The 22,709-nt window shown below is 40.9% G+C and overlaps 1 protein-coding gene across 15 annotated transcripts in view; it reads right to left on the reverse strand.

The window, feature by feature from the left end:
* The window catches only part of fryl (furry homolog, like), an 86,731-nt gene that overhangs the window by 4,290 nt on the left and 59,732 nt on the right, over positions 1–22,709 (reverse strand). For 7 of the 15 annotated variants that reach the window (XM_055014400.1, XM_055014403.1, XM_055014392.1 and 4 more), the window contains 19 exons: positions 22,132–22,226; positions 21,418–22,013; positions 21,014–21,282; positions 20,798–20,938; positions 19,947–20,147; positions 19,699–19,860; positions 19,019–19,129; positions 18,686–18,862; positions 16,816–17,016; positions 14,698–14,889; positions 12,426–12,838; positions 10,258–10,465; positions 9,987–10,136; positions 9,642–9,740; positions 8,758–8,826; positions 6,041–6,058; positions 5,119–5,229; positions 3,741–3,934; positions 614–2,590 (listed from right to left, as the gene is read on the reverse strand). In XM_055014400.1, coding sequence (XP_054870375.1) covers positions 2,350–2,590; positions 3,741–3,934; positions 5,119–5,229; positions 6,041–6,058; positions 8,758–8,826; positions 9,642–9,740; positions 9,987–10,136; positions 10,258–10,465; positions 12,426–12,838; positions 14,698–14,889; positions 16,816–17,016; positions 18,686–18,862; positions 19,019–19,129; positions 19,699–19,860; positions 19,947–20,147; positions 20,798–20,938; positions 21,014–21,282; positions 21,418–22,013; positions 22,132–22,226 — 3,648 coding nt within the window. In that variant the 3' untranslated portion in view covers positions 614–2,349. Of the gene's footprint in view, positions 1–613; positions 2,591–3,740; positions 3,935–5,118; positions 5,230–6,040; positions 6,059–8,757; positions 8,827–9,641; positions 9,741–9,986; positions 10,137–10,257; positions 10,466–12,425; positions 12,839–14,697; positions 14,890–16,815; positions 17,017–18,685; positions 18,863–19,018; positions 19,130–19,698; positions 19,861–19,946; positions 20,148–20,797; positions 20,939–21,013; positions 21,283–21,417; positions 22,014–22,131; positions 22,227–22,709 lie in introns of those variants that run through there. The other 8 variants (XM_055014393.1, XM_035957426.2, XM_035957422.2 and 5 more) reach the window with 5 other exon arrangements.

A 22,709-nucleotide genomic window follows, 5' to 3' on the forward strand; every position in this document is an offset into this window, starting at 1 on the left:
AATTACTGAAGAAACTAACAGGAACGAGTACATTTTCTACATGTTAGACTTGTGTTCAAAGTTATGGTAACTAAGTACATTACACACAAATTCCTTTTAAATAACAGGGAACTTAATTTTTCATTTAAAAAAAAATCAAGACTTGTGTTTATGCTATCAGTCATTAAGGTTTAAACTAAAAAAAAAATGCTTTGAAGAGGAAAAGCTCATGCCTTTAACCTGATGTAGTCTGTTGGTCGAAAATAATTTCGTTAGTTGTTACAAGTCACAAAAATCAAGGCAAACAGTCACTGGAGCATTTGAGTGGGAAACATTAAGCAGAAGATCTGGGCATCAAACACTATTTCTTGCTTTCTTGTGAATTTTTATGCATCAACTTATGGACTTGTCTTTGGTAAAGACAGACAAATCAGGTACAATAAATACACACTGAAATCTACACTTATGTATCTAAAATATTAATTTCAACAATTTAAACAAAACCTTGAATTTTGGTATGTGTGGTTTGTGCACCAGAAAATCCTTTACCAGCATCTTGTGACTGCAGTCTGACTCTTACCCAAATCTCAGCAAGAAAACATGTTTTTACACTCAGAATAACTTGAGACTGAGCTCATTCTGTATGATTAGGTTTATTTATCCAGAGAGAAGGCTGGTATGTGAGTGAACAAGGAAAAAATGTATAATGCAGCTCTACATTAAAACATCTTCCAGGTAAATAATATTAAATAATTAAGAACAGCATTCAAATGTACCAGACAAGCAGGAGGAGAAAAAAAAAAGCTCTCTGAGGAATGAGTACAGTGACTGTTACAATGTGCCATGACAAGCTTTCCAAAAAGCATTCAGCTAACGGTTCATGTCCTGCAGTCACAGCAGCAAGTAGGGCCATTCTGAAAGTGTAGCGCAGCTTCAACGACGGCCGTTTTCCTCCTCGGAAAAAAAAAACAAAACTGGATCAGGATGCGGCGGAGGATGAGCGCTGCTTTGCAACGGGATCAGCCGACACGGACAAACACAGACCTTAGTCTCCCCCTCGACAGGATTTACACAGAGCCTGTTCTGGGGTGTGGTTCTAACAAAAAGATCACAGTGGAGAGAAGGAATGCATATGGACGTGGCTTGGCTGGATTGGTGGGGTCCAGCAGGAGATGGAGGCTACTTTTGATCTCCCATGCCATCGCTATCGCTAAACCAGACGGGTGGCTTGTCCCAAATGAGCACCAACCCCCTCTTTGCAAGACAACAACCAAGGCAGCCTTTGGGAAATTTAGAAGTTTGTGTGATTGGATGACAAAGGTGGAGCGGATCATTAATGACTCAAATCTGGTCTTGGCTTTCTCTCATCACATTAGCTTTATACATACATCCTATTCGGATGAACAGTGCATTACACAAAAGTACAAGGGAAAAATACTGGTTTTACACTATACATTTTCTAAAATATATACAGAGTAAAATAAGTTATGTTTCCATAATGAGTTGTAGCCAGTCTGCACCTGTGTGCAATTATATGCATTTGTGTGTGAGAGTATACCAGAATATCCAATATATATCACACAGTCAAGAGTCTCTAAAGGCATCTACTTATTTGGTTAAAGAGTGAGTTTTGCGTGATGACCTGTTGAAGGGGACTCTCCTCTCAGAGCAGATCAATAAACAGATATATTTCTCTTTTTACACTCCCTGAAGGCAGACGTTTCCCACAGGGTTACAATTACATGTTAAATATCCTAACATTTACAACCTAGGATGTTAGCTCTAATAAAAAATACATTTCTCAAAAAAATATTCTTGCAGTGCTTTTCTCTTTCAAGCATGCATTTGAAAACTTTTTTTTTTTTTTTTTTTAGTTTTTTTCTTTTTAAACAAGATTTTTCTGAGTTTGCTTACGAATCTCGACGGTGTGTCCTCACACATACGACACCTCCTCTGAACTGTCTTACATGCTTCAACACCATCTCCCAGTCCGGGGCTCCGAGGAAGCCCCTGCTCAGTACGATGGGGCCCATCAGATCCAGCAAAAAAAACAAAACAAAACAAAAAAAAAGAATAAAGTTATCATCCCACTGCGTCCTCTCTTCTTCTTCCCCAGTCACACCACCACATGACTTATTGCAACTGAATTTTGCAAGTTGGCTTAGTCTGGGAAAAGATATTAGCTTTAAGCATTCATACATGTAATAATATATATTAAGAGTCACAGTTATTCCCACGCATCCTTTAGCCCTTTATAGGTGGAGTCTCTCTCATCCTCCTCCCCCCACACTGTCTATCCTCTCTACAGCTGAGGTGAGGTCTGTGTAGAGCAGTAGGGTATTTATGTCCAGTCTAGTCCAGCCTGCAGGCTCACAGTCCAGCACTGACCATGGTGGTGTGGGGCTGGCAGGCCTGAGCCTGACTCAGAGCCTCACGGATCTGCAGGTTGAGCTCCATGAGGCGGGTGCTGGCCTGAGACAGGTCCCTGCTGGGGCCCACCACCGCCAAGCAGCCCGTCTGACCCAACGTCTGGTGACGGAAGTAGATGTGCAGAAGGGTCTGGACTGCATTATCTGTCTCGTTGCCGAAGATGTCGTTGGGCCACAAAGACCTGGAGATAAAGGAGGGTGGGGGGTGAGCGTGTGCAGAGATGATTTGGAATAAACGCTAATGCAGGACATATTTCCAGCAGTGGGATTTAGGACTGTCACAATTAAAAAGTTTTAGTTGACAGTGAATTCTAATCATTTTTTTCCAGTAATTTCATGCCTCTTTTAGTTTTAGATTAGTGGTATTAGCACCTCTGAATGCAACCTCATTGCTGTAAATCGTTGTAAGTTATTGGACTCTCTTTGTATATTTGGAAAACCGAAATTTAAAACTGAAACTAGCCCACAAATCATGACACTACTGTCAATAAATGCTCTTCAAAATTATAGATTGTATATTAAAGTTAAATGTAGCCTCTAGGTCAGAAAAATTGGTATCCATTCAGCAGGGGGTGACTCCTCTGGTTGTAAAAAAAAAAAGAAGTCTATGAGAAATTGATACTGAGTTTATGGTTTAACAATTTAAAGACTTTTTCAATACAGCATGATATTCATTTAGTAAATTATGCTCCCATATCGACTATAATAAATAATAACGGTCATAGGTTTAGTGGAATTAACATTTTTCTAATTGTTTTCATTATGTTTGAAGCATTTTTGTTCCATTTGTGTATATCACGTAACTAGTTTTATATTTTGCATGCTTTGCTGTTTCCAGTGAAACACTCGAACTACAACTGATGGCTACTCTGTCGACCAATCTGATGACTATTTTCTCGATTAACTGATCCGCTGTTTGCTCTATGAAATGTCATAAAACAATAAGAAATGTTGACTAGTGTTTTCCCAAAGTGCAAGATTACAGCCTTAAATGTTTTGTTTACAACCCAAAGGCATTCAGTTTACTGTGAGAGAGAAAGAAAGAAACCAGAAATAAAACATTTCTGGAAAGGAGAATCAGAGTATTTTGACTACAGCAGTGACATTTGTTCTGCTTCTCTAACAGCAGGGCTCCTTGTGTCTATACAAGGCAGTGTGACATTTAAATGTTTTAATTGCTATAAAAAAAATATTTAAAATTATTACTCCTTACCCATTTCATTGTCTCTGATTTCTTGTTTGTTTTTTTTTCCAGGTTTACCAACTTGTTACATTATCTAGAAACAGTCACTGATTTGTTTCTGGGCTGTGGAACTGTTTAGTTGATCTTACCTAAAGATTTTGACCTGTGTGAGAGCAGAGCTGAAGTCTCTGGCTCTAAGAGTTTCTATCAGTGACTGGATGGCCGTCTCTGTGTTGGTCTGGGCATTGTCTGACATACACACATCCTCCTGAACATCATTTCCCATCTCTGCTTCCTTCAGGCAGTTCTCTAGGATGGTGAGCTCTTCAGACATGTTGGTGACCTTAGAAACAGAGATATAAAAACATTAATTTCATAGCTTTACATATTACAAGCAAGCATACATGTGCAAAATCTGCCTGGGAGGTCAGCAAAATAAACTTTGGACTAAATATTAACCAGACTTGCTGACTCCATCGCTCCAAATGGGGAATGATTTAATTTCATTAAGTACCTTGATCTAATTAAAGCCCCATCGAGATGCAGCCCAGATAGAGATCGACTGCAATACACATTTAGCAATGACTATTTATCTAACCTGTGGTTGAAAGAAGAGGTGTCATCAAAACCAGAAGTGCATTTTACTGCTAGGTTCTTTTTATGTAAACAGTTTACAATCTTTTATGAAAAACAACAATGAAACAAAAAGAGACAACAAGGCAACCATCTGGGATAAACAGTTATTAAATAGCAGCTCTGCAATCTGTCTTGGAGATAAAGTGGATTTATGTCAAAGCCAGACACTGACTGACATGTTATCTTTAAATGAATAAAAAATCATCAAAACTACATTATGGATTGTAACTATAAAAACAGATTTTAAACTTTCCAACAATACTTGAATGAGTGATGTGTGACATATGTTTGTGTCAGGAAAAACGTATTGAATCTCAACTTGATATTTCATCAACTATTTACAGGCCTCATTCTAAAATTCTCAGAAAATAAACAGTGTGTAATCATATCCTATACGAATAAAACATTCTAGCTCCTGAGCGCAACCAATAATCCATGTCTGATTACTCAGCTGTGACCGAGTTGGGACAAAAATTTCAGCATAGCTGCAGGCTATGTTTACACACAACAGATAGACAGGTATAGAAATAGATAAAATAGAATGAGAGCAAAATAAAATGTACTTGAGCAATAAGACAAATACAGCATGGACCAAAATGGCACACAAATTTCTAAAATATACATTCAGCATGGTGAAGTATCTTTCCGTCGATGTGCAGAGTGGTTTGAAAAGTGCCTAGTAAAACATCTATTTCATGTGGAGCAACCATCTTTCTCCAAATTAGTAACAGCTGGGGGCACCTGGAAGAATGTTTTATGTGTTCTTTTCAGTTTTTAATTAAAAGAACAAAGAAATAAAGAAATTTAACTTTTCTTTTTTGTGATTTCCTTCATAACTGTGCCACTCCAAAATAAGACATTTTTTTTAGTTATTAAAACCTTGCGTCTCACCTCTGCCTCTCTCTTAATGGTGTCCACCCTGCTGATGAGCTTACAGTAGGCCTGGAACAGCAGCAGCAGCTGAAAGTGCAACTTATAGAGCCTCCGACATAACTCCAGCTCCTACAGAGAAGACAGAAATGGAGTCATACGTCAGCATAATGGTCTGAGCCTGCACTGAAATTACTCTGATGATCATATGATTAGACAGATGGGTATCCTGGGTTAGAGACGTGGGAGTAGATGAAAAGGTTAACATGGGCTAGTGCAAAGTGCCATCTGGTTTGGGCCATGGAGCAAGAGGTGAGTCGACTAGCACTAGAATTAGTCATGAGAGCTCAATTAGAAAACTATCTATCACCACCTCGCGTGACGCTCCCTGCGGGCCACTGTGACCAGGTATGGCTGACTAGATGAATGATCCAAAGAAGTGGGTAATTACTCAAAGTTAAGACCCTAATCCAGGAGAATACCAGAAAAAAAATTATGATTTGAACAGATATGGGAACAAAGAACATGCAAAATGAAAAGAAACTAAACCTAACAACAACAATATGAACTCTCTATCTATTCTATTTCCTACTAATAATGCAGCAGCTCCTCTGAAATCAAACGGTAACTCTACACTGAATAGCACTAGATCACTTCTATCTGTAGACAGAAACACTGCGCAGAACAAACAGGAGATGCTGAACAGAAACATAAACAACATGTATTACAATACAGGCTAACACAGTACATTATGATTGAGCGGATGAAGGAGTTGAGCTGGGTTACATGACCAATCAAGGCAGAAAGAGACACAGAGGTGGCTGGGGAGGTGGCAGAGCACAATCTGTGGCTGTCAACAGTGCAGGAATGTACAGAGATGAGATGGTCAGTGTTTTGTCCGGATGTCATCATTATTAAAGGCCATAATATGAGAACCACTTACTGCTAGATTTTCCATTTGCTAAGCAAGAAGGTGAGCAGGTCACACACGCAGACACACACACGCAGACACACACACGCAGACACACGCAGACACACGCAGACACACACACACACACACACACACACACACACACACACACACACACACACACACACACACAACAAACACAACACACACAACAAACAAAACAGAAGGAGAGAAAGACCAAGAATTAGTGAGCTTTAACATGACAGCTGAGACACAGTGACCTGAGGAGGCTGAGTGCCGAAAACACGTGAGCTCACTTCAGCAGTAACGGAAACCTTTATTCTGAAAAGCTGATTAACAGCATGTATGATGACGGAGAGGAAAGGTGTGGTACAGTAAACGCTACACAGAGAGGAAGGAGAGTGTTGCAAAAAGCCTCTGAATGTGTTGCATTTCTGATTAAAACAGCTGATCAGTTGTAACCTTGGATGACGCTTTGTTGAGTGACTATGAAAAGCTTTAACCCCTTTGGAAGTTTTCCTTTTTTTATTGCTTGAATCATGGACATGATAATTTGGCTTTTTGGACAAGAATTTACAGACAGGTTTCTACAGAGTATTGTCAATTAAATAAAAATCTAAAAGTTAAAATGAATGATTGCATAAGTATTCACTCTATTCAAGACATTATCTAGTAGATGCATGTTTTGCCGCTGCGCCTGTGGTGATACGTTCTTTACAAAAGTGGAGTTGTGAGTGATCAGCCACAAATTCTAAATTAGGTCTGGGCTCTGACTCAGCCACTCCAGAACATTTAGTTTGTTGTTGATAAATCCTTTCTGTTAAGCTCTGGCTGTCTGCTCCAGGTCATTGTCCTGCTGGAAAACAAATCTTCTCCCAAGTTGCAGTTTTCTTGCAGACTGTACTAAGACGTTGTCCAGGATTTCTCTATGCTTTGCCGCATTCATTTTACCATCCACATTTACAACCCTGCAGACGAGCATTCCCTCAACATGATGCTGCCACCACCGTGCTTCACAGTGGGGATAATGTGTTTGTGATGATGCACAGTGTTTGGAGTCTGTCAAACATAGTGTCTAGTCTGATGGATAAAAAGCTCAATTTGGTCTCATCAAAGCTAAGAATCCTCTTCCAGGGGACTTCAGAGTCTCCCATATGCCTTGTGGGGAATTCCAGTCAAGATTTAATATTATATTTCTCGTTGCCACTCTCCTCAAAAGCTTTGACCAGGCAACAGTTGCTGCATGGATAGTGTCTCCCACTTCAGCCACTGTGGCTGGAAGCTCCTTCAGAAGAGTCATAGATGTCGAGTTGGCCGCTCTCACTTGTCTCTTTCTTGCATTCAGCTTTTGGGGATTACCTGCTTGAGGCAGATTTAAACATGTACCTGTACAACTTCTTAATAATGTATTTAATGTACTCCAACAGACATTAAGTGACTTGGAGATTATCCATCCCCTGATTTATACTTTTCAATAGCATTTTCCCAGAGTTGCTTAAAGTGAACCTTCCAGATACAGCTGTCTTTGTACTACAATCACTTGAGACAATCACTATATTCAGTTGATCTCCATTTCAATAATTATGTGACTTCTAGCACCAATTTGCTGCACCTGTTTTGAATTAGATGAGTCACTTTAAAGGGGCTGAATACTTAACCAATCATTTATTTTACATTTTGTATTTTTAATGATCTGATATTACCTTGTTTCCACAACAGTCTTTTTTGTAAATTCCTTTCTAAAAAGTCAAATTAAATTGACCACCACTCAGTGTTGAAAAGCAATTAAAGGAGAACATTTCTGAGGACGATGTGTGCGTTTCACAGACACTGTAGGAAGGAAGTCCACAAATCTTTGCAAGGGGATCGAGGAAACAAACTCACATTCTAAGATTGAGAGCAAATGCAAAGACTTCAAGTGTAAAACCAGCATGTCTGTCTCAAAATGATCTAATCTTGAGTTTTATGTGGCTTGCTGTTTAATTAACACATCCCCTTAGCAGGACTCCTCCTGCTTCAGCAAGCTGTCGCTGTAACGCTAAGAAGTGCCGCCATGTGAGGTGGTGCTTTGCTTCTTGATTGCTCCCTCTGGCACGATAATCTTAATAACATCCTGAAGTGTGTAATGCGCCATTATTTTGCAGTCTTGTAGTGTGTGCAAGACGGAGATTAGAAAGAAGAATATATGTGAAGATTCTCTTTATATGCATGATGTAAACCAATTTTAAAATCTGTAATGATTTTAAAACTCCTCTAGTCTGAGCCTGGCACTAGTGGTACTGAGGAGTAAGGGTCGCAATACAATCTACAAATGACAGCTGTATGCTAAGCAGCTAATTAGCTATGTAACCTGAACACAGACGTTAGGAGTGCACACTATGGAATACTACTGTGCAGGAGAAAATGTGTGTTTCTAATTTTGATAAGAAGGACAATTAAGCAGGAAAACTTGTGTGGGTTGTTGTTCAAAGACTGAGGCTCCTAAACTAAATATGGTTAGCAACATAATCTTTGTAAACTGAAAGCACATGGGGCCCCAAAAATAAATTTGATGCTTTTGTTTTCTGATTGTTTTTCTGATGTACATAATAAATGTCAATATTTCAATTGGACTGTATTCATTCAGCTGCATTATAACAATCAAAAATACTGAAATAAAAGTCATACTGATCAGCAAAAATGAAAAACACTGTTCCCAGCTGTCAAACGAATAAGTGAGTCATTCCTACCTGTGCATGAGTATTTGGTCGTTGGCTGCTGTCTTTGTCTCCAAAAGTTTTCCTACAGTTGTCCAGCCACTACAGGGTTGAGAGGACATAAACGGATGAGAGACAAGACAGCAGAAAATAACACATATAGGACTTGGGCGAAGGAGAGGAAGCTTGGTAAAGAAGGCATTACAAGAGCTTGTTTTCTTGCATGGACATATGCATCTACATTTGTGTGTGTGTATATAATAAAGGTTGGTCAGGGAGGAGATTTAATAAGAGTGTTGTACTTAGCGAATTAAAGGAGGCCTGTTCCAGAGCACGGGATAGTATCTAGCCCTCCAGGGAACATTGCCGTCTCATTCAATTAGCGCCCTTGCATCCCAGAACCCTCTGCAATCTTATCTCTTCTCTCTCTCTTCCCCTCCCCCCTTCCTCCTTCCTCCCATCTCCCTTCCCTTCTCACAGCTTCTCCTGCCTGGCCTTCTATAACTGATTTAGGAGTGCTGAGGGTTATTTTTATCCCTTCAGCAGGGGTTGTCACTGGTGATGCAGGCACTAACGGCAACTAAATCTACTCATACCCAATACTGATTCAATGTCTGCCCTGCTGATGAGACAGACTGGGCATATCTTGCACAGCATCAGCTATTTGACTTTATGTTCTCCTAGCCCTCCATGGAGCGATGGCATGGAGATAAAAGGCACTTTATGTATATTTCCTAAGCTCATCTCTCTTGAGATGAGAAGTCATTACAAGACAAACAATCACATCCTGACACAGCAACTGAAAATGCCGTTGTGACAGTCTGAAGAATGACAGAGGCAGCGCATCCTGAGGGAAAATGTTCAAAGAGAATGTAGAAGTAGATATGGTGTGTGATGAAAGATATATGGAGACTTACAAGCTCTGCTGCTTCTCTCTTGGCATTATAGGTGTCCAGGTGTTCCTGCAACTCCAGCACACTAAACTTCAGAGTCTCCAACAGTCCACAAGAGACCAGCTACAACAGCAAGACAGGACACCACATACATTAAGCCACAACAACACCCAGTGCAAACACAGCACATGACACAAAAATATAAACAGCAGGACACACATACACATTGAGAAATATGCAGAACATGCGGCTCTATTTTTGTTTTACTGAATAATTGAAATCTGTTACTACAACAGCATTACAGTATTGCAGTCACGCTATACCAGTGTTATTAACATTATTGCAGTCAAGCATGCAGAACAGCCTCACCGTTTCTGCATCCAGCAGCACAGTGGGACACTGCGAGCGAGACGTCATAACTTCCAGGGAGCTGAGGAACTGATTACCCATTCGTTGGAGCCTTTCTCCAAGAAAGCGAACAGATGAATGTGTAATGGAGCCAAATTTCCGCTGAATGCTCTGAAGAGGATGAGGAATAATAAAATGAAAACAGGTCTTGTTGAGAATGCTCACTGGTAAACAATTCCATAGATGCAACAAAAATGCAACAGTATCTGAAAAGCATTTAGGTGGTGTTTACCTGAAAGAGTCGGGAGAACACGTGGAATGTGTAAACAGCTGAGGATCCATCTGTGTCTGACAACATCTGGTTGACATGGCAACGCCAAGCATCTTCCTCATTGTCGTAGGCAACAGGCTGGAATGCTGCCAGGATGGCAGAGAGGAAGGGCGAAGGGGGCGGAGAGGCCTGAATCTCTGGGAAGCCGTCTGCGTCACCTTCATCTTGACTGAAACACACACGGGGACCAATAAGCAACAATCCGACATGTTCTACACTCCCCTCAGTCTTCACTGAAGGACAAATGTAAACACACACACATGCTCATCGTTGCTTGCTGCAAGTAAACAACCCCACACTGCTCTATCTCTGCCTCCCTCACTGAAAATCCTGCTGCAGTATATTGAAAGCTCTGATCTACTGCAGTGCTGTCACAATAAAATATGAGCTATTAGCATTTTAGCATCACGCAAACATCTCTCTCTTGTCCACACACACAGACACAGACGTATGTACGTATGTACAGATACTCACAGGCCTGTCGGACCAAACAGCCTGAAGAAGCAGACAGAATATAAGTATCTAAAGCCTGCGCTGCCCAGCGCTGCAGCGGACACAGTCTCTGTCCTCATCCTCACCCCAACTATCGCTTCGCTTCCCCTCACTCTCTCCCCTTGTCTGCAGCACGACGGTGCTGCAACTGCTAACAGCACTAGCGCACTGCACTCTCATCCCACACAGGACTGCAGAGAGCTCTATACAAGCTAGGCATCTACACACACTGACACATACACACTCTTCTACAAACAGAGCCAGCTCCCAATCGCTCAGTGATAGAACATTGCTGAGTTGTTTTTATCTTGCTCTCTCCCACTCACATAAATCCTCGAACACTGACACATACACTAAACTGGTTAGCGTCCTGCAGTTTTCAGGCAATCAGTCCAAGCCACTCACACACTTGCTTAACGCTAAGTGTGGCTCAGCTAATTGGAAGACCTTGAGTAGAGTGATATATATGCAAGTAAGAGGCTAAATGAGTGACTGTGTCTGTATGTTTGTTCAGCATTGCTTCTTCATATTGCCTCAGTGCTGTTTAAACCACTGACTTTACAACTGTCCTCCAGCCAGAATTGGCCCACCTTGAGGAGTGAATGTTTAGAAATGGACTGCAGCCAGCTCGCCTACACTGGTCCACCTTCAGAGTTCCAGAAGCCATGCCAAGAAAGAAATTACTCATCATAATGTCCCAAAACTGTTTAGCTCACAGAAGCTACACTAAATTCTTCATTTTAAATTTTAACAAATGTAGGCTGTACAGCATCAATGGAGAGTAAACACTGCTTTCCTAAATGTAAAGTTAAAAGCAGAAAGCTGCAGTGAGGACTTCCTTGAAATTGAATAGCAGAGGTGGTACGCATCAACTTGTATGTAAAAACTCGAGCTTTCTTAAATGGTAAACAACTAAGCATGCTGCTGTGATTATTAAAAATAAAATCATATGTACAATGTGATCAATCAATCCATCAGAGAACAATTAATACAACCAATTTACACACAAATTTGTGGTCTTTTATATGTGATGCTGCATTACTACTTTTTTCCCTAATGCTTAACAAATAGCAACATATTTTTTTTCAGTTTTTAAAATTCCTTTGATGTTAGTGGAGATGCTCTTCATTTCAGGTGAGGCTGGGTGACATTAATAAAACATGGAGGCATTGAACTCATTTTTCTTTTTCTCCTTTTCCATAATTGTAAATGTGCTTGTACCTCTAGTATGGTATGAAATCTTTAATAGTTTTTCTTCACATGTAAACTGGTTTAATTTAACACTACTTCCCCTTTATGATCCAAACCAGATGGCACTTTGCATCTTGTGGTAAACACATTTTGCTTTAGTTTGTGTGGCTCAAAGCACATTGTATGTACACTAAAACTGTTGCAACTACAACTGTCAAAACATAAAAAGAAAAAAAAAAATCATGAACTCCCATCATATGCAATGTGTAATTAAAGAATGTATTGATCAGTACTGATTAGTTTTTTGGTTTACGGAGGAAAGAACATTTCAGATCACTGATGGCACATGCAAGCATGCCATAGAATGCTTCAAGCACTTTCTCTAATCCAGATATTTAGATTTATTTGCGTCGTCTTGATCAAAACTAAATTTTTCAAACGTTTACCTGGACATGCCAGAGAAGTCTGCCTCCTCCTCCTCGCAGCGCTCATCCAGCTCTTTCAGGGCCTGCGTCACATCTTCCTCCCACATAGAGCCACAGGTGCTGTCTGGATCTGGACCTGGATCAGTTTTAGTCTCTGGTGCCATGGGCAGACAAAGAGGCAATACTGTCTGGGGTTCTTCCTCACAGAGAGACCCTGGTGGTGTGTCTATGGCCGGCGGAGGAGGGGGGGCTGGATCCAGGTCCTCCTGAGGGTCCTGGGTCTCCTGAGGGTCCTGAGGATCCTGAGGGTCCTGGGAGTCTGGAAGGTCACACAGCTCTGGAGGGTCAGAGGGTAGAGGGGGGGCGCTGCAAAACCCCGTGTCCTCGCTGACACTGCTGCTCAGCTCATCGGCTGCCGTCATGCTAACTGCGTCCTGTAACGTGAAGCCAGAAGGGGGCGCTCAGATGCAGCTTGGCTTAAAAATAAAACAGCATTAACATTACCTTTTCACCCAACAGTTAAATAGTCCGGTTGTCATGACAACAATGGCTCTTAGTACCAATTCAAGAAGACTCACTGTTGAACATCTATTGCAGTTTAAATTAAGACTGCTATAGCCTATACTTAAGCGCACATATTAGCTTCAATTATACGAGGGGGACTTTCAAGTCAGCACTTTTTACGACATTCAGCTCCTCGGAGATTGCTCTGGATGTCACTCTATAAGCTAACATCTCTCGTGAGAAATTAAAGAAAAAGAAAAGGAATCAATAAACAGCAGCCAACATCAATCTATCACTGAAACGCCATTAAAAACCTGACCTCACTGCTAATAAAACAGCAACATCACGGTGGAATGACGGGAACTGAGAGCTAACAGGACAGCAGATGAATGAGATGTTTCTTCTGTGACGCGTTTTACATGTGGATGATGAGTGATTTATGACCGGTACTGCATAACTGCACATAAGTGATGGGCCGCATTAGCATCATTACAAAGTCACCAAACAACAGCAATAAATTGGGGGAACACATCAAGTGAGGCAACCAAACAACAGCTCGGTATATTTATGTTGCACTTTAGTGCACCAAACAGTTACAGTCTGACTCAGACATGGGCATCTCCAGATAAATTTGTTATGTAAAGCTCATACATGAAGGAGGGACACAAGGAAGACAGGACTGGGGGTTCTAATTAAGAGGACTTGGCTTTTTCCTGTCTTGTTTTTTTTTTAATGTAAAAGTCTAATGCATTAGAAAAGCCGAGTATGGCAGGCAGCCAGTACATCACAGAGACAGCAGCTATATTACAGAAAGCTTTTAGAAGTGGTCGTGGCCATCCTGGAGGGAATGAGTAAGAGTATTGATGGTTTTATCTAGGGCTCATTACACTAAGAGCTGGGGCTGTGATGGGGGAGATGTCCTTGGGATGATATTGAGACCACTGGCTGGATTGAGTTCCTAGAAAGTTACATTCAGTTCTGTGTATAGAGCACCATTGCTGGAGGGTAGGAGCACCTGCTTGAAAACCAAATTTCACACACACCGACACACTTTATATGTATGAGCTGAGGCCATTCATGTATTACTATACTCCACAGTAACAGATTCAGCCATTTAAAATAAATTCCCACACTGTATACATGAATGCAAATCAGCACAATCCAATATATTCACCATTGTTAGTGCAAGTGATAAACGTCATGAGTAGTAGATAGCACAAGAAAGGCTATGGCATGTTAATATGGTAGTAAATTAAAGGGCTACAGCAAATGAGTTAACACACCACTTGTAAAGGACTTATACTCACACATGCGTCTGCCGGAGATAAAGGAGCTGGTGTCCCTTTCACAAGTTTTAAATGGAGGATTTAGTTGGAATGGTCAGTTGCTGTGTTACTGGAGGTGAGCAGTAACAGCTGCCCTGAGGTGAGTTTTTGTTTTCATCTCTCCCCAAATTATATAATCAAGCCCCACCACTATTAAGTGAGCGAGAGCTAAAGCTTTCAGCACCCAAACCCAGAGCAAAGCAACAAAGCCAGCAGTCGTAGAAGGAATCAGAAGCAGCAAAAGCAGCACACGATGTCTTAACCGCAATAATAGCCAGATAGTTACAGAACCAGCACTTTTACCCCCAAATCCAAAACTAGCTGAAGGTAAGCTGATCATCCGTCTAAATGACAGACAAGCCAAGAGGTACAGGAAAAGCAAGATGAAAGTTGGACAGAAAGAAAAAGGCAAGCTAAAAAGAACCCGAGCACCACAGTTTATTACTGCTCCCGATTGATCGCACCTCAGGCAGCTGGCTGCTGGTGCTGTCTGAGTGGGCCATCTCCAAAAGGGGGCTATCCAGTCGGGGGAGGGAGGGCAGAGAGGGCAGGACAGTTGCCTCTTCGGTCATGGCACTGCTGGATGATTCTTGAGACTGCTGCAAAGAGTCCACATGGTTGGATGCAGTGTCGTCCGTCGCAGAGTCACTGTTAAGCTGGAGAAGAGAGACAAACACAGTGGTTGGCTTTTCTGCTGAGGCATGTATGAACACAACACTGACTGTCTCATGCATCATCCAAGGACTACAGACTTTCTGTGTTTCCATGTAACTGAATTTGAAGTAACTTTCTACAGCGTTGCATTAAAAGTTTGAAAAAGAAAGAGTGAATTAGGCTTGTTTGCATTAACTGTTTTGGAGTGAATAAACCAAGCTGTGTAGTATCATTGGAAGGTGAGTACATTCTGTTTTACATGGCTGTAATAAGCAGGGTAAACAAAGTTGGAAATAAGTCCAGCAGTTTGCAAACTGCTAAAAAAACCTGAAGAAAAAGAAACAAAAAACATTTTGGCCATTTAGAAGACAAAAATGAAGTGAAACCTTTAGGAATCATTTTCTATCAGGAATATTATAATTATTCTTTCGTATCAATTCAATTCAATTCAATTCAATTCAATCCAATTTTATTTACATAGCGCCAATTACAGGTCAAATTGTCTCAAGAGGCTTTACAGAACCCATATGCCTGAACCAGCTAATATCAGCCATGTTTCTTGTGTCTGGAGGTGAAGACAATGAAATTGACAAAAAAAACAAAAACAAAAAAAAAAAAACAGCTTGTCATAGGAGTTAAATGTTTGCTATGCCAGAAATTATTCAAAAAGGTGTTTCTGCTTTCCAGGATTTTTTGCAACTAACTAACTAATGCAACACTTCAAAATCTTCAAAATGTCAAAAATAGTTAATGGAAACATAGCTATTATGTCAAAATTGAGACTGAACAAAAGCTATTTTAAAGGATATATTCTAGAAGTTTGGAACCTTGATGCACTACATACTCTTACATACAATGTACTGGGCTTGATGTGTTTTTATGTAATTAACATCAACCTCCCTCATTACTAGTTTAGAAACAGTTGGATGTTTGTCTTATTATGTTCCTATCAGAAATAGGAATCATAGTAATGCAGGGACACCTGTGTGTGTAAATGAAAGGGAAAGAGTTTTCATACAATCTGCTGATGAACAAATAAATGACATTACTCATGTTTCTGTACCAAGCAGAGCATGTTTAGTCATTTTAGTCCTCCATTTAACTGAGTCTGCACGTTGAACCTGCTTCAGGCAAACTGTAAGGTCATGCTAACATGGACAGTATCAATTACAGTTTATGTACAGGTTATCTCATTTTAAATCCGGGGTAAATCACGTAAAAATGCTGCATGCTCATTTTGTCTAGTGTATAATACTGGATTAGTACAAACACTATGAGGGGGTAAATGTCCACTAAAGGCAAAAGCTCATTCTCTCACCGTGCACTACCAAGATCAAGAAGAGCAGAGGAAGAGAGAAAGAAAACATCCCCATTAGACTGAGGTAAAGCGCTTGTATTAATGGCATCGTTAGCAGCTTTGGAAAAGACCTCGCTTGCAAAGCAAAACAAAGCAGAGAGGAATAGGAGACAAGCAGCCAAACTGTTAAAAAATGCAAAGGATAAGCTAGATTCAGACACTTGACCTATTTTGCATTTGAATTACATTTAAGAAATTGTATTCAGTAAAAAAAATCAATTTGCCTTCTCATTTTGTTGATAAAAATGTCAATACCTATGATTATTTGTATTTAGTCAGTGCGAGTTAAACTAATTTTGTATTGATTTTCCTACACTGTACTTACCAATCATACAAATAAAAAATATGTGAGAAATGATAATGGCATTAATGTGGCAGTCAGAGGAGGAGCTGAGGTTTGAAGGGGGCATCTACCACCAGCAAAGAAGCAAGCATGTAGCCCCATGTCCACACTGGCAGCAGGTCCAGCTCAGTATGCGCACACACACACACGCACACCATGCCAGCGGGCTGTGTGAGGAGCATAGTGGGTCGGGTTGGGTGGGGGGACCCTGATTAGAGTGAGACTTACAAGGCCAGAGCGGGTGAGAATCTGGCTAGCGCTCAGTACCTCCTCCTCAGACGATTCGTCCGTGTCCTCGTGGTTGGTGAGGTTGAGGCTTGGCGTGCTGCCGGTGTACTGGCACTCCTGCAAAGACGGCGTGTCCCCTTTGTCCATGCTCTCCAGGGAGCGACGCCGCACCCCCCAGTTGAAGTTGTCCATGCTCTCCCCCTGCAGGACGACCAGGCCAACAGCAGTGAGACACAGAGCAAACAAAAGCAGTGCGATGGGGCAGGTAAAACAAAACCAAACAAGCAAAGCACAGGACAAATGCAACATTCCACAACTCAGAAAAAACACTACTAATACTCATGTGCTTGAGTGGGTGAGATGATTTGAAATGATAAATGATGTGAAAGCTAAACAGAACTAGAAAATAAAAGTAAAAGGGTTCACAACCACAGGAGCAATGATTTCAAATTAAAGAGCACTACTGAACTGTATTTGACAACACACACCAGGACACCAGGGCACTGCAAAGAATGACATCTCTGAGTAACTTTCTGGCCCACAGACTTACCTGCAACTCCTTGTGGCAAGAGAAGAGAAGGAATACGTTTGTTAGTAGACTTAAGACAGTTACAAGACAGACATTTTTTCTACGACGGTAGTCAGGACAAATATGACACAAGATGGACAAACAAAACATTAAAGTGTTAATGTGTCACAACTATGGTATGTTCAAGAGGAGTGATGATGAAGAGTGACTGCACTGCACTGGGTATAGTTTATATTTTAATGTTTCTGATTCTATTTATTCCACGCTGCCATTTGCCATTCTTCCATTGTTTGAGGGGCAGGTAGCTACAACAACTCAGTCTTGCTTTTACATCATTGCATGAATGATAATGTCATGATATAACATACTGTAACAAAGAAGAACAGTCACAGGAGCCATTTTCCAGCACTGAGTACTTTAGCTTGCAGCATAGTATAGTTTCCTGATTATATTCGTCTATGTGTAAAGTAACATTTACATTTTAGAACTTTTAGAGTTTTTTAGTTAAGTAAAGGATCTAAGTACTTCCTTCACCACTGCTCTTCTTTATCTATCAAAATAACCAAACATTGCATTATATGAATTAATATATTTACTGTGTTTTGGTTGTGTTTAGCACAGCCACAGACTGATAGCACATCCCCCTTAAGGAAAGTAGTGATGTAGACTAAAAATTGTGCTACAAGTGGTAGAAAAGTTACTTTAGCCATGCCTCATTAAGCTGAATAGTTACTGGAAGTCTGTGTGTTGTGTTCGCTGTCAATTAAAGAAAGAGTAATACCCGTTCCTGCTCATGTTATGCTACTATGGCCTCCTGCTGCACTCTCCATGGAAGAATTGTGTGAAAAGCTGCTACCACAGAAAAATGGTACTAATCATGTCTTTATAAAGTGTTTTGAAGCTTAGTATTTGGCAAATTGAAGTGATTATTAGAAGACAATTACACTGTAAGTTCATCGTTAAATCAAGCAACTCATCAATGGCTCTAAGTTAGCAGTAGGTTAACTGAGAACAATGCTACATTCATAATTTATTCAGACCAAACAATTAAGAGGTGGGGAGACCTGATAATGTCAAAGATGGATAACAGTAAACATAGTAGGTGCGTGTTTATTTGAAACTAGCAAGAGTGAAATTTGTTTAGGAACCGACTAGTGTAATTCAAATTAAACTTCCTTAATGATTCCTTTGGATTCAGAATTTTAAAGATAAGTCACCTGTATTGTTCTCTTCACCCACTGCTAACTCCTTAACAATCCCTAAATTCATTGTCTCTTTATAAATATGAAATTTATCATAGTTTTTCAATACATGAAAGTCTATTTTACAGTTGATTCTCACCTCAGCATCCTCCAGCTCCACATCTAAGAAGTCAAAGTCCTTAAAGACACCAAACTGCTGCTCACTGCCAGTATCTTCTCCCTGCACCTCCTCCTCTCTGACCACCTCCTCCACGGTGGGTATAAGACTCGTCTGCTGGTCTGCAGAGTCCAGATCTTCGTTGGATGAGAATACAACCTGCAAAAGAAGGAAGGAAAATGCATCTTTGTTGTCAAATAGTATAACGCATATGTTGTATATAAGTCAAAAACTATGCAAGCAGAAAATCTAAATCAACCACGACACAAACGGAACACACAGCAGCAGTATTCATAAAACTGAATTTACAGAGACCTTATCTGAGGCCTTAGAGTAGGAGAGGAGTCTTACAGATGGATTTTTGGGAATGCCAGATTCTGGACCACACAGAGACAGGACATTCATCAGCCTCTCTCTGGTTCTTCTCTGTAACAAGAACAAAATACACATTGAGGAAACCAGGACAGATTTGTCTCAGGTGGTGTTATAACATAGAAGAGAATATACAAAACTCTTGTCCACAAGAAACACTGGATGAGAGTCAGAGTGAAACAAATATATAAATCAATTGCTTATCACTTATCATTTGACTATTTGATGTGTTTATGGCTTTTGCTTGCCTCCTGGACAAAACAATTTGTATTTGTACGGCTCACTTGTCAAAACTCTGCCAGATATTAATAACGCTCGCTAAATATGATGCTTGTTCTGCTATATCAGCTAGACTGTGTATAATAAATGGTAAAATGCAGGTGTTTTTATGCCTGGATAGATTCGAAACAGAGAGCTACAGATTTTCTGATATAAACAAAATGTTGTGTTGAATATTTTGTCATGTTTATATCTCTGTCTTTTTAAGTGGTCATTCTAACTAAAGACATAAAACGGGATCCCAGCTGAATCTTGTGAAGTTTCACTTTGTGTGAGTGCTGTCTTATAACTTCTGGTTCATTGATATACAGAGCCGGATGCCTTGTGTCTGTTTGAGCATGTACCTGAGAGAGTTGCGGCCTCTTCCAGCTTACTTGGACCAAACCATTGGAGTTAGAACCAGATGATGTAGAGGATGTACTCCTTGTTACAGCAATCACCTGCGGCTTTCCATTCCGGCCTGCTGCAGTGCGCTGATCCCCATATTTATGCCCGATGATTGGTGTCTATGGAGTCAAAAATGCCAGTTAGCAATTAAATAGAACAGGGCATATCTTTAAGGTGAGATAAAGTGGTGTGGGAAGAGACTGACCTCTGAGATGTCAAAGTGGAAATCCAGAGTTTTGCCGGGCAGCTCCTTGGAAGAGTTGTTAAATATGCGCGTAAAGGCAATCTCTGGAGATCCACACGACTCTGTGCTATAAGAGCGCTGCACATCGTCTGGAACAACAAGGCTGGCGGAACGAGACACAACCAACTTCAGAATGTTTTGGGCCTCTCTCCAATGTGGGCTCTGTCAAAAAGCAAACACAGAAACACAATGGTTCCACTGTGAGATACCAAACAGTGTAGGTGTTTCTGGAGAATTTATGAATGTGAAAGGACAGATTTGCCTTCATAAAGCCAAACCAACCCCTTTCTCACAGCATCTATAGACTAAATCTTTGAAGCCATTTGCATTCCGTATGCCCTACGTTGGTGTCGGGGGAGTATAAAAGGAGGTCAAACAACACTGGCACACTGTATACGCACAAATACAATGCCTTTCTACAAAATGCAACACTGATAGCACGCCAGTAAAGAATTTCCTTGAGGCAGTAATGGTATAACAGCTGTCAGAAGCACATGTGAATGAGAAGCATATAATGCCCTGGGTCAGGGCTGGTAAAAGGCTTCCATAAAGAGCTGTAGCTGCATCAAAAAGCCTCTAAACAACAACTCTGAAAGACATGTTATTCTTTCTTAGACTCAACTGTGTCTATTTATAGAATAGGTTATACGAGTACTCATGTACATCAGGATGTTTGTGCCCATATGGAGCACATGGGTGGTGCATTGATAACATTTTGGCATTTGTGGAAAATAATGTAACCAATTAATAACAAATTCATGATAAGCCTACTTAATCTATTATCTCACTAAGTACAAATAGCGAAGGCTCACCTGAACATATTTTCCGATGATCTTCATGATCTCCAGGTTGAACTGTTTGACAGGAGCTGCCGACAGGTCGATATGGCTCAGCAAGCTGTAGATGATCTGCAACAAGGACTGCTGCATGCCGGGAAGGCCCTTCTCTAGCAGCTGAGAGAGAGATTCATGATCAATAGTGATTTTTGTGACGTGACTATAAAGAAGTTTAATATTAATCTCACATACTTCAGCCAAGTAAGTGACCAGGTTCAAGGTTCTCTCAGCAAAGGCATCGTGGAGGTAACGACAGACAACGTTGATCCAGTTGGTGCAGTCGCGAGAATAGCTGTGTGTGCTGTACAGGCTCATCATGTGGGCCAAGTTGGAGAGCGTGGCTGACTTCTCATCTGCGCACACCTTGGCTATTTTATCAGCCGTCTCCTTACAGAAAGGAGTGGGGCTGTCAAAGTGCTGGATGAGGTGTGGGAGGAGGCACAGGATGTTCAAAGGAAAACCTGCAGACATGACCCAGGAAGAAAATGAACATTTAAAAACAAAATCTGTCACATAATTACCATCTAACATCAAAAGATGTGAAGACGAAAAGGAATAAATATAAATAATTAAATGGTTGCATTTGCAATATTTACCTGCCACTTGTGTAGGGTCTACCAGTGTTTGCCTAGAGACACTGATGAGCTTGCTGAGCAGGTGGATGGTGAGCTCCTGAGTAGAAGCAGAAGTGAAGCCCTTCAAGAAGAGCTGCAGCAGTCCAGGGAAGTTGTACCACTTCAACTTTGCCTGCACTGTCTCCAGACGTTCCCTGCTGTCTGCACGTTCCAGAGGCAGCTGGCCCAGCAGCTTGTTCAGCAGCCGCAGGGCAAGAAGATACTCGAACTCGTAGTCCGACTCGAGCAACGAGGCGGCGATCCAGAACACCGTGGCCATCAGGTTTGAAGGGTCCACGGGGGGGATGGCCTCCCCTCCTGGACTCCCTCCACCGCCTAAAGATGATAAGCTCCGTGTGCGTGCTAGGTTTCCGTGGCTACCACCAAGCCGGTCCGCTATGTCTAAGGTGTTACTCCTACGCCTGTCAGATTTCCGTTCGCTCATCAGGCTGGCACGAAGAGAGTTACTTCGAGTGTGGACATAATGGTAGAGGCCACCACTGTTCAGGTTCAGCTGGCCTGTGCTTTTCCTGTTGGCAGCAAACTTGGGGCCCAACAAGTGATCACGGGCAGAGGTCCTGTAAATAAAAAACAATTTTTTTTTTATAATACTTTGTAATACATGGATCAGTCAGTGTGTGTATAAAGTAAAGCCAAGTTTGGGTTAATAGTGTTAAAACCAGTGGGAGGACTTACTGTGCTAAGGCAGTAAGGAGGTCGTAGTTTTTAACGGTGTCTGCAAGTGTGTCGATGCCTGACTCGAGCGTCAGGAGCAGCTCAATGACAAAGCCCTGAGGGACAAACAAAACAAAACATCAGCGGTCAGAGTTTGTCAGAAAAAAACTGATACCAGTGAGTTGAAACATCTTACACTGAGGTGACAATTGCACTTGTTGAAAAATATTTTGCAGATACAGGAGTGAGATTTTTTAAAAAAATATAATATAGTTTTGCTCCAGGTCCACTATGCCATGACAATAGATGCTGCTCAGTTTTAGGCATTTATATCAAATAAATAAACAAATTTACTCCAAACACAACTGTAACTCCATTCTTATCCAAGAGATTAAGCGACCTTAAAAGAAATGAAGTCGACCAAAATAAAATAATTCCAGTTTGTCAAACCTCACTGAGTCAATCAACATTTTAGGTTTACTCACCTTCTCTATAATTTAGTGTGTTAAACTCAACATTCAGCCTGTCAGTTAGCCCAATATAAAGATACCTTTTAGCTGGATTTGAACTGTGCCTTTCAGAGGAAAGGTATCTATGCA

This window comes from Amphiprion ocellaris, chromosome 2 (assembly GCF_022539595.1).
Source record: "Amphiprion ocellaris isolate individual 3 ecotype Okinawa chromosome 2, ASM2253959v1, whole genome shotgun sequence".
NCBI lineage: Eukaryota > Metazoa > Chordata > Actinopteri > Pomacentridae > Amphiprion > Amphiprion ocellaris.